The 11,659-nt window shown below is 50.0% G+C and overlaps 1 protein-coding gene across 2 annotated transcripts; it reads left to right on the top strand.

Moving 5' to 3' along the window:
• The first annotated feature begins 7,073 nt into the window (after nt 1-7,073).
• S100B (S100 calcium binding protein B) lies at nt 7,074-7,827 on the top strand. Of its 2 annotated transcripts, none has more exons than XM_074145693.1 (2): nt 7,074-7,209; nt 7,685-7,827. In XM_074145693.1, exons 1-2 carry the CDS (start codon nt 7,074-7,076, stop codon nt 7,825-7,827), a joined length of 279 nt encoding a protein of 92 aa, XP_074001794.1. The 2 variants fall into 2 exon arrangements, with proteins under 2 accessions (XP_074001794.1, XP_074001793.1); XM_074145692.1 differs by having other exon boundaries at nt 7,074-7,220; nt 7,687-7,827.
• The last annotated feature ends 3,832 nt before the right edge of the window (nt 7,828-11,659 follow it).

Here is an 11,659-nt window from a genome sequence, read left to right as displayed (position 1 = left end):
GTGCTTATGCTCCCACTACCTCTGTTCTCCCTGGCTCTCCTGCGCCCCACCAGGCACTGCTGCCTCAGGGAGCTGTTTTGCTCACCGAACCTGCAAAAAAGCTCCCAGAAGAGGCGATGCTGGCAACACCCTCTGAAAGCACTTAGCATGACATCATCCTTGGCATGACTCTCCTGGGGTGGCAGGCACCCGCTAAATACAGGGGCCCTGCTTGGGTGAGAAGGGGTGTGGTGGGCTGGGGTGACACCCATAAAACATTTTGTGATGGATGCTGTAACCACGAGGCTACAAGAGAACAGACACGTGGCACATCCTGTCACAGGCATGAGGTTCTGCCAGCCCTTATAAAAACAACATCAGGGCTGGGGTGGGGATGGGTGGTGGTTTCACCCCTGGTATCGGGTGATGAGGTGAGTCAGGCATCCCCACTGTGAACCCTGCCTTGGTGCCTCCAGCATGGATGCAGTGTCGGGGGCGGCGAGAGTGTCACCCTCCCACAGGTGCTGCCATGGGACAGCAGTCCATCAGGTCTATGAAGAGGTGGCAGAGCTCCTGTCCTGTCCCAGTGACATGGCCCCATCTCTTTGCCAACACCCCCCATGCTGCCCTGCCTTTAGCAGCACTCCCTTCCTGGGCCAGTGAGCAAGTGGGTTTTAGCCCTTCAAAACCCCTCAAGCTCAAGAGAGCTCCCCTAATGGAGGTATGAACTCCATCAGGCACATGGGTGGTCGGGAAGGGGCTAGCACTCTGCCATGAGCTGGAGAAACCCAATAGAAGTCTGGGGAGGCGCATGAGGAGCCAGGGAGCCCCTTGGGGACCTGGTGTTGTGTCACTGGCAGAAGTGTGCAGCCCAGGGATGTCAGGGGCTGCTTTGCAGGAGGCAGACCTGAGCTGGTCTGTAAATGGGATTTTGTGGGACAGTAATATGTCTGGCTGGCAAACCCTCCCGACATAGGCTGGGGCCCTGTAACTGCATCCCAGAGCTGTGGGTACACGGACTTAAAGTGCACATCCACAGCACAGATGAATTTCCTTTTCCTTTCCCACTGCAGACATTTTTTTTTACCATCTCTGTCCCTTCAAGGTAATGCACTGTTTTCATAAAACACACTGTAAATCCTGCTCTGGGAAAGAAGCATGTGAGCCAGATATGCTTTACTTCCTGCTGTTGTGCGTTGGAGGGGCTAGGTGGGAATTTAATGCATGCTTGTTTAAATGTGGTGATAAAATTTCTTCCTGCTGCCTTTCAGAGTGACCTGGCTTTCCTCCCACTGCAGAGAGACACCAGATCAAGCTAAGCCAGTGGGAAGTTCAGGCAGAAAAGCCCAAATTCATGGCCGTAAATACTTGTGATCAAAGTTCAACCTTGACTCTAAGGCCTTGGAGTCAGGGACCACCTCCATGTCTGTGCACTGCCTGGCACAGCAGTCCCCGGGGGCTTCAGGGAACAAGGAGGGGCCCAGGGATAAAAGAGCTACTCCCAAATGTGGAACCCATCAGTACCCCAGGACAAAAACATGCCTGTGAATTACTGGTTACTGTATTCACACGCTGCAAGTTGAATTTAAAATGCTCCTGTGCTAGCGAATAGCTCTTCACTCATGTCCAGCATTACCTCGGGGATTATTTGGTGAGGATACAGTAATTTTATTTGGAGATTATAGAATTAATTTGGTATTAATTTCATAAACTAGGCTTAGATCACACAAGTTCAGCCCTGGCTGTGTTCAGTAACAGCATAATTTTGTCTGAACAACTAACTGTGCTGGAGTCTTCCCGGGGGGGTGGGGGGGGGTGGGTGGTGTCATGGCACACAAATAACAGCTTTGACTTGTGCCTAATACTGCTCATCCTCACTAGGGAGAGCTGTGTTGCTTCTCTTGCACAGTTTAAACAGACAAAGGGAACTCTAGAAGTTCACTGATAAGGATGCTGTATTTGGGGCTTAATAGCCTGTTGTTTATTTTTGATTTAAGAAAAAAAAGTTATCATAATGAATCTGCCTGAGACAAGCTTCCTCTAAGTATCTCCAATTCCTTGTGGATGCCAAAGTCTTCAGGTAATTTTTGGTAATGTTTGCCTAAAGGCAGTATGTAAGATGAACCACTTGATTTTATTTTTCTGTCAAAGGTGCCTGCCGTAGAAATTCCATTTTAGTTATGAAACTTTTATTTTTAATAATTGCCAAACTCCTGTTACCTGGGCTTTATTTTTATACTAGTTTTTGTATGTCTGAGGTTTAGACCACAGTTGACAGGTCAACAGTCTGTTCCTGTTGTTTGTTGGTGCTCTGCTTGCTGGAGACATTAGAAGCTGAAAGTGTCCCTCTGTGAAAGGGATGCCGTCAACTCATAAAAGCAAATGCCACAACTTCCCCCCTTTTATTGCAGTCCAGCACATGAGACTCAGTTCACAAGGCCTCATCTGCCAACTGCTATTTGTTATGCTGCTAGAGTAAAAATTGCAAAGGTACTTTAAAGCCATGGGATATCATCTAGTTTGTATTAAAAAGGATCTGATCAAAGGGATTTCACAAAACACCATCTAAATATGGCCACCTCTGCTTTGAGAGTCCTGAAATGGTCACTGTTTCAGCAGAAATATTTTAAGAAGAAACACAGGTGTTTTAGAAACATCTTTAAAACCCACGTGGTTTCCTCTGTCCCTGTTAAGGTAACTTGGCTCTATGCAGCAAAGGGTGTGAGCCTTCAGAACTCTGCTCCACCAGCAACCACACAACGGTCTCCGGCTGGGGCTGCTGTCTGTACCCGGGGCTGGAGAGACACTCAAAATTGATGCTGCAGTGCCTTCTGTCAGCACAGGTTTGATGGAGAACATACTCATATATCTTTTAAATGAACTTAAGAATAGTCTCTTGTTGTTTCAGCTGAATTCAGCAAGGAACTGACCTAAGGTCAAGGCCATATTTCAGACGAGGTAAGAGCATTCCAATGTTTTCAACTCCAGAGAATTTGTTGCAGTTGCAGCAGCACTACTCGGTGCTTTAAGGGGTCACAAAAACTGCCAAAATGATGGCACCTGGTAGGCCAGCAGCAAGGTACAGAGCTGCTCCTCTGCAACCCTAGTGCATGGTTGTGCTGGGAGGACAGGGGGGGAACAAAGGGATTGGAGGAAATGGCAGTTAGCCAGAGCGCAGAACCCAGGATTTATGATGTGAAGGTGAATGTAAAGCTACCTTTGCCTGTGGTTCCCAAGAGGGAGACATCACCTAAACCTTGCAAGTCTGTTCTGTGGGAGCAAAAAAGACCCACTATTCATCCTATGGAGCCTGTCCAGCCTCTCCTAGTCCTCAGGCAGAGGCAAAAGCAACATTTGCATAGGGCTGGCAGAGATGGTGCAGGGCCCAGCGGGTCCCTCCTGGGGCAGACACAACCCCTCACACCCCCTGGACCTACATGCAGGGCACTAAATGGAGCCCGTCATTTCCCTCCAACAACTTCAGCAAGCACCAGCCCACTTCCCAGATGTGTCCTGCTGTTTCTGCTTCTAGGCATCATTTGAGGCTTCCCATGAGGACCATAGCTCAATCTCTGGCTGCCATGTTTGTGGGTTCAAAAATGGACACAGCAACCATGGCACAGAGCCAGGGAACCTGCTTTCTGCAATGCTGCTCTGTGTTCTGGGATTGTGAACACAGCCCTGCAGAGGCAGAAGCAGCTTCTCCCTCCCATACAAAGTCCTCTGCTTTCATTACTTTTTCCTCCCAGTTCAATGACCACCAGCCTTTGTCTTGTGGTCTGGCAGAGCCTGGTGCCACACACACCAGAAAGACAAAGAAATAGAGCGGCTTTTCTCCCTGAGCCTGCTAAGAAGAGCCCACATTGTGTTTTACTGGGGAGAAGGAGACAGGCAGAGGGCTGAAGTGTTTTGGGCTCTGTAAAACCCTCTGTTTCTTTAAACACATCAATCTAAAGCTCTGGCAAGAGAACGGTGACCCAGAGGAAATGAGCCCCAAGGTTACAGTCCCCTGTTCAAAGATCAGGACCTTGAATTTTAAAATAATGAAAGCAGCTCTTTGGGCAGCCCTAAAAGCACAGCTAGCTCTCAGCCCCACACCTATGCCCAGACCTCCTGGACTTTCACAGGTTGGGTCAGGGATGACCCAGGCCAGGAGAGCAGCGGTGGCTAGGATATGAGCCTGCACAAGGATCAGGGAAATTGTCTGGAGCTGTTCATTAGCAGTGGCAGGAAAGGATCAAGGTTTCTGGTGTTCACACTTGATCCTGTTGCTCCTTCCCACCCTATCTCTGACACTCACATTTCTCTCCAGGAGCTGATCATGGTAATAAAAATGACACCTGTGGGCTCTCAATCATGGGTATTGCTAACCTGTCTTCTTGGTAACAGTGGTGACCTGTTCTGAGTTGCACTGACTCTGAAATTTAACACAGGCCTAAGACATAAAGCCATTATTGATCCTGTGCTGCAATGAAAATGGAAACATAAGTGAAAATGGAAACAAGTAATAGCACACAGCTTCACCTTTGACTCATCCCATCTTATTCTTGGGGAATGGGGTGGCTAGGCAATGAAACACAGCAAAAACCTGCTTTCTTCAGCATGTTCTCTATGTTTATCAACCACCTGCTTGTACTGTGCCATCAGGAGCAGTCTGGGCGAAAGATGCTGCTTGCTCCTTTTGCTGCTTGTCACCTGTTCCCCTCCTGATCCCCGTTCCCTGCTGGGCTGCCTGCTGGCCCCTAAAAAGCATCATGTCTGTTGGGTCTGTGCACCAGCCTGCAAGAGAATCTGTGGTGGAAAGGGAAATTTACAGCTCTTGGCTTTAAATAAAAGCACATTTAATGCCTATGGTGGCTGCTGGAGCTGGCAGTGGACCTCTGAGAAATGCCACCGATGCAGCTGTGACAAGGACACCAGGTACATGCAGGCAGGAGGTTCCTGACGCCACCCAGACAAAAGGGTGGTGTTGCAGTTACTGGCCAGTTGAAAGCCTTGTGAGAGCACCTTTATAACCCAAAACTATTGAACACAGCTTTTTGTGAGGCTACAATAAGGCATGCCCCAGAACCTGGCACTGTTCCCCCACTACGCATCAGGGAGGAGCTGCTGCCAGCTCTGTTCTTCAATCACTTGCAGCTTGATAGAACTGCAACTCCCTGCAAAGGGTCCTGCTGTCCCCCAGACTGATGGGGTGCCAGAGAAGACACAGCCAGACCCATCTCAGAGGTGTACAGTGAAGGGACAAGAGACTGCAGGCACAAGCTGCCGCGATGGACATTCCCATCATATGCAAAGAAAAACCTCTGCCCCAGAGGGTGCTGCAGCCCTGTGTCAGGGTCCACAGGGAAAGGGGGGCTCCATTGTTCCCATGCTTTGGCTGTGGGGTGTCTTGGGGCAGGTGTTGGGACCCTCAGCTCAGCTCTGGCCGTGCCTGTCCAGCCGTGGTTCACTGCCTTTACTGTGGACAAGAGCAGCAGCACAAGGGCTACTGCCAGGCTGACTCTCTCGCTGACTGCCCAGTTTTGTTTTTTTTTCTCTCACAACGGCAGCTTTCTCTGCACATCTGCAGCTGTGGGCCTGCAGCAAGTCAACGTGTCCCTGTGTGCATTGCTGTGCGGTGTGGGCCCAGTGCCCAGCTCTGGATTCCTCCAGCTGTCATTGGTGCCGTGGGTGCTGCGGTAGGGGCCAGGGCTCTCTGTCTCTGGGTATAAGAAGCCAGTGAGTCCCTGGGGCACCCGGATGCATTGCATTGCTGTGCCACAGTCCTGCCGCCAGCCGTGAGGTGAGAAGGGCTGGGGGATACTGGGGCAGGTGCTTGGCTCCTGGAGCAGGCAGGCTGCTGCCGTGGGATGGGTGGCGTGGGGGGCACCATCACAGCTCCAATCTCTGCCACTACATCTGAGGCCAGCGGGGAGCTAAAACACTCAGTCTTGCAGATGGAAAGCAGGCACTGCTGCTGCTGCTGCAGGCAGGGCATGAGCATGCAAAGAGCTGTTAGGAAGCATGCACGAAATGCTTCAGTAGTATTTCCTACCTGATCAGAAACAGTCTTGCAGTTTAGATACCAACTGCTGCACGGGGGAGGGCATCGGCTTGAGAGTCAGGCCGTCGGATGAGATTCAGTGCCTTCAGCATTGGGCCTTGTGTTGGTGAAACAGGAGCCAGGCTACAGGACAGGAGACATTTATCCGTGCTGTATGAATTCACTGAGTGCCACACAATAAGGCTTTTTTTTTTTTTTTTCCCCAGCCAGCGTCAGTGCATTCAACAGCCTTTGGGAAGGTGGTTTTGCACCTCTCCCTTTTTGATCAGTCTCTTTGGTTTGTCCATTTCTGAAATCCACAGGAAACATGCAACCCTAATTATTAACATTCCCAAGAGGGTCTCCAAATCAAGCATGGGAGGAGGGAGGTTAGAGGAAATCTGCTTATTTTGTCCTGCTGGCACTCATCAAAGCTGGTTCCTGCCTGGGTTCCCCTGACTGCTCAGCTGGAGACAGGCCTGCAGTCCAGAAAGGCAGAGGTGACAGTGGGGGCAGCAAAACCTTTCTGAAGGCTCACTGCAGAAATGAAACCTGTGCCTGCCCCTCTCTCAAGCATGGAGAACAAAGCAATGGGTTAAGAAGCAGGAGCCAAAGAAGAGGTGAAGTAACAACATGCCACCTGCTAGCCAGGACGACACATATGGAAAACACAGGAGCACCTTGCTGGAAGCCACCAGGGCTTTGCAGCTTCTCCTTGTTTTCTATGCTCTGCACACACGGAGACTCTAGGTGCCAAACTCACATCAGTCCCAGGGGATGTGCCGGCTCTCAATATGTGCCAGTCCTTTACTGGGCACTCCTCATGCTGTGGCTCTCCTTGCCTTGAGAGCTCTTGGTGGAAGGGCCAAGGTCTCTCGGGATCTTCCTCCCTGAAGCAAGAGCTGCTAGTGGTGCTTTTCAGGAGCATGTTTGGAGTATGGGCTCCAGCACTGCTGACGCATGGAGGGTGCTCTGGGGTGGCCGTGCTTGCAAAGCAAAAGGCATCACTGGAGCTTGCCTAGGTTAATGCACCCATCGCTCCCTCTGACCTCAGGGCCACACTGTGACCATGTCGGAGCTGGAAAAGGACATGATCACCATCACTGATGCCTTCCACCGGTACTCAGGAAAGGAGGGAAACAAGCACAAGCTGAAGGAATCAGAACTAAAGGAGCTCATTAACCATGAGTTGACCCATTTCCTTGGTCTAAGTATTGCCCTCTGCACAGAATGCCTGGCCGGGCTCAGGGACCCATGCTGAGCATCTGCTGGGCTCTGCTAACTCCACCTCCCATGGGAAGCAAGCACAGGGGAAGGCTGGTTTTTTTATGCAGCAGTGTGTTAAACACTGCTCCAGCTCTACAGGAGCAGCAGGTGGCAGGACAAGGCCAACAGCCTGCGCTGGGGGCTGGTGTTCGCATTGGATACTAGGGAAATATCCTCCCCTGGGAAGGGGGGACAGCCTTCTCAGTGGCACAGCTGTGGCTGTGATTCCTACTTCAGGAGGGCCGCTGTTGTGCACATGCTCCGGCAGGCATAGGGTGGTGCCCCAACAAAGACAGGAAACGGCAATAAGCTACTTGAGATGCATCTGAACAGAGATTCAGCCATGAGAGCACCCAGGGACATGTTACTGTCTGGGCCTCGTTCTGATCTTCTGCTTTGGCTGCCTGTTTCTTTAGGAGATCAAAGACCAGGAGACTGCGGACAAAGTCATGGAGGCTCTGGACAGCGATGAGAATGCAGAGTGTGACTTCCAGGAGTTTGTAGCATTCGTTGTGATGGTCAGCGCTGCTTGCCATGAGTTCATTGAGCATGAGTGAGATGGTGGGAAGCAGGTGAGCACCTCCTGCTCATGACGGACAGATGCAGAGCAGCATTACTCCTCTGGGGAAAAGACCGGCTGCGATTAGGGGCTCCTTGGAGCTAGTCTTAAGCAGCTTATGAAGTTCTGTGAACAAAAAACACCCACACAGCTCAGGAAAGTCTATTGGCAGTGCCCACCTGGTTGGGTGTGGTGTGCAAATTCCTTGTCTTAAGCTCCTTCCCTGCTGCTATATGCAAGGGACATGCATGGGGTTAGAGGCAGGTGGATGCTGCTACCCAACCTTTCTTGCAAAGGGAAAAGGGAAATTCAAAGGCTGAAGCAGGAGGTGATGCAGAGGGGCTGGTTACAGATGCCTGGTCCTGACCCACTGGCTGCCATTTATTCCCATGGGCTCTGATCGCCCTGTGCATGGTACTAACTCAGACTGCACAGCTCCTGTCCTGTCACCGGGGCTCAGCAGAACCGAAGCATTTCTTGGCAAACTGAGATACCCTTGGCTTGAAAGGCAAAGTAATAACCATCTAACAGCACAGGCTTTTCTCTTGGTGATGAATCCCTGCTTTTAGCAGCCTGCAGAACTGGAATCGAAAGTGTATGAGGCTCCTGAGCTGGGGACAGCTTCTGGGCCTGGGATGTGTCTTGGCAAGGTCTCCAGGCTCAGTGAGAAGGGACAGCACATTCCACCCACTGTGACTACAGTGCTTTAACATAAACCAGGCACAGCCTCTGGGTGTGTGTAAATGGTGAGAATAAAATGTTGTTTTGATCTCTGGGCCGCAATTAGTCTCTGGTGGAAAATGTGTGCTTTTGTTGCAGGCTGCATGCAACTCCCTGGCTGCCCCTCACTGTCAGAGGGAGGCTGGAGGATGCAGCCTGTAGTACTGCTACAGCTCACACCCTTGGGTTTCTTGTGGGGCATTGACCCTTCATCTCCTTCCTGGCATCACGCTGTTGCCATCACCACGCTCTGTCCAAACTGGCAGATGTACCTGTGAGTCTAAAGGAGTGCAATGCACTTCCAAGGGACTGCTGCTGTTCTATAAATGTCCACTGCTGCCAGGGTCATCCAGGGGGTTGCACCGGTAAGCCTTTGCAAAGTCCCAAAATTTAATCTAGAACAATTGCCCTGAAGCCTATGCTCCTGCTTTTTTCAGTCTGTACTTGCTCAGCAATACCTGTGAGTTAGACATTTATGTTTAGCAACATCTACAGCAACAAATACATGACAAAGATGCCCACAGATGTCATTGTCATTTTTACCTCACTTCACATTTCATAATGATTTCATGTGCATAATGACATGTCTTCAGACAGGGGCCATCTTGCTATTCTCATCTGCCTCCTCCGAGGTGTGAAAGGGGATGCTTAAGTAGAGACATGCATACAAGAAAGACAACATCTCGTACTCCATCTAGAATTAAAAAAGCAGTTCTGCCATCCTAGGGTAGTGCTCATTTGTTGAGAACTTGTTTAGCATCCAAGTTACTTCCACCACATTTTTGACAACTTCATCAGTTCTCAGTTCAGCTGTTTCCAACACTTGTACAGACCTGAAGCAGCGTGAGGAGAACGAATGGGGACACTGTCTGTCCCAGTGTCCCCAAGGTTAGGCAGGGCAGACAGGACTCTCATGACCCCATCTTGATCCTGAACCTGAGTTCAGCAGAGGGTTTGCTGAACTGCTGAGTTCAGACAAGAGTCTGCCGGTGAGGCTGTCTGGCAGGTCTCCAAGTCCCACCTGCCTTCTGGCTCACCGCACCAGCAATGTTCACATGGATAATGAATCCTTCCCCCAAGACCAAGCCTTTTCAGCAGCTGTGCACAGCATCACAGCCACAAAGAGATGTAGGTGTAACATGTGGCTTGAATGCTGGCAGAGCTGGCGAGCCACAGAGCAGGCTGTCCTGTCCCTTGGCGAGCAATGAGAGCCAGAGCAGGGAGTGATACAGTATGACTGTGCACACATTTCTGTCAGTAAGGCTGATCCTGACTTAGCAACATCACTGCTGGGAATTCAAGGAGGCTTTACCTGGCACAGGAGAAGTTGCTGGTGCTTCTTGTCAGGGATGAAGAGAGCATGTCTTCCTTTGAGGTGAGCACTCTGAACTGGCAGTGGTGCAGTACACGGTGCTCAGGCTACTGAACCTTGGACACTCCTGCCCAGTCAGCAAGGAAAGCAGGGCTTTCCTGAAGTGAAATTCCTGAAACAGAGACTCAGCACCACCCAGTCTGCCCTGCAGCTCTTCTCCCGTTGTATCCTGCTGCTCTCTTACACAGGCGGTGCCTCAGCTGAGAGTGTGGATTGTGGAGACAGCCACACACTGGCATGATGGGGGAGAGAGGCAAAGCAGGTCGGGCAACATCCACCCAAGCACACAGCATAAGGTGCCTCTGCTGACACCTCACCACTGCTCATCCCTCCTGCACACTGTCCCCTCACACACACAGGCACAGCCAGCCACCCACAGCACCTCTGCTAACACCCTGGGTTCCCATGGATCACGCAAGCCCTCTGTGTGAAGGCTAGAAAAAGGATGCTGCCGTGCCAACAAGGAGTTTTGAGTAGTGCTGTGAGGGCATCAGAAGTGTGGCGAGGCTTTCTCAGGAGAAATGAAAATCACTCAAGCCTTGGGGCCGACCAAGGAGCAGGTGTCAGAGCTTTGCAAGGGAGACATCACAGCCAGCTCTGAAGGAGGCTCAAAATGCTTAAGCTAAGCTCTAGCAGCAACAGGGTAGGTGATTCAAAGTGCCAGTCCTGACACAACTGGCTTTCAGCCTCTGGCAGAGACAGTTCATTCTTCAGGAAGAGAAGGTGACAGGCTAATGACATTATTAAATCATTTTTAGTTATGTTCCTATCCCAGTCAACAGAATCAGCCTGCTGGATACTTGAGGTGTGTGTACTCTTACAGCACTCACTGGCACTGGTTAGACTGATCTGACATTGCATTGAGCCCAGGTGAGCTTAGAAAATCCAAATTTTTGTCTTTAGTGCAGGCTGGTGTATGACAACCTGCAAAACGGCTGGTTTGGTAACATGGAGCTCTGGGGTCTACGCTGTGGGACCCCCAGGGCCCCTGGAGGCTCCCCGGGGATGAAATGGCAGCATTACACTAGCAGTGCCTACCTGACACTTGGACTTATTTGTCTGTTATGCTTTTGACTCCCTATAGAAGAGGATGCAAGTGAATTTCCCACCAGGAAGGGCACCAATGGATGGTTTCATATATTAAATGCTCTGCCAAGACATGAACTACATATGAACAGTACTAAAAGTGAAACAAAGAGAAGAAATTACACCAACAGGAAGAACCTGAGACATTTAACAGGTTCAAATTAACTTCGCAAACTAGAAAAAGGTGACAGAAAGGGGCAGATTTAGTACATAGATGCTGTATTGTCAGATGCCTCTGCTGAACTACATTTTCGTAATTTAAAATGCTTTTTGCTCAGGGAGATTAGAATTTGCACTTACACTCTCTTCCCAGATAATTTTAGGCAAAATTAAAATGAAAGGGTACCCTCTCAGAAACAAAGTTACCAGCACTGGAAGAGCATTTACAGACCCCCCCACAACACTCTTCCACATAGGATCTAATCTTACTGGGAATGACGATTATTGCTGTTAGCACATCTAAAAAATATATATTAATCTTGTTAACTGTCAATGGAAGTGCATTCAGGCTGAATCATTCAATAGCACAGTTCGTGGGCTGACAGCAAGAAAAACAATTTATCTTAAAAATAAAAAAAACCAAAATATGCTTTTTCCACAAATCAAATGCAGACTTTTACACACCCCAGAGAAGCAATATTCCTGATTTTGA

The sequence above is a fragment of the Numenius arquata genome, chromosome 3 (assembly GCF_964106895.1).
Source record: "Numenius arquata chromosome 3, bNumArq3.hap1.1, whole genome shotgun sequence".
Classification (NCBI taxonomy): domain Eukaryota; kingdom Metazoa; phylum Chordata; class Aves; order Charadriiformes; family Scolopacidae; genus Numenius; species Numenius arquata.
This window is presented reverse-complemented; position numbering and strand designations above follow the sequence as displayed.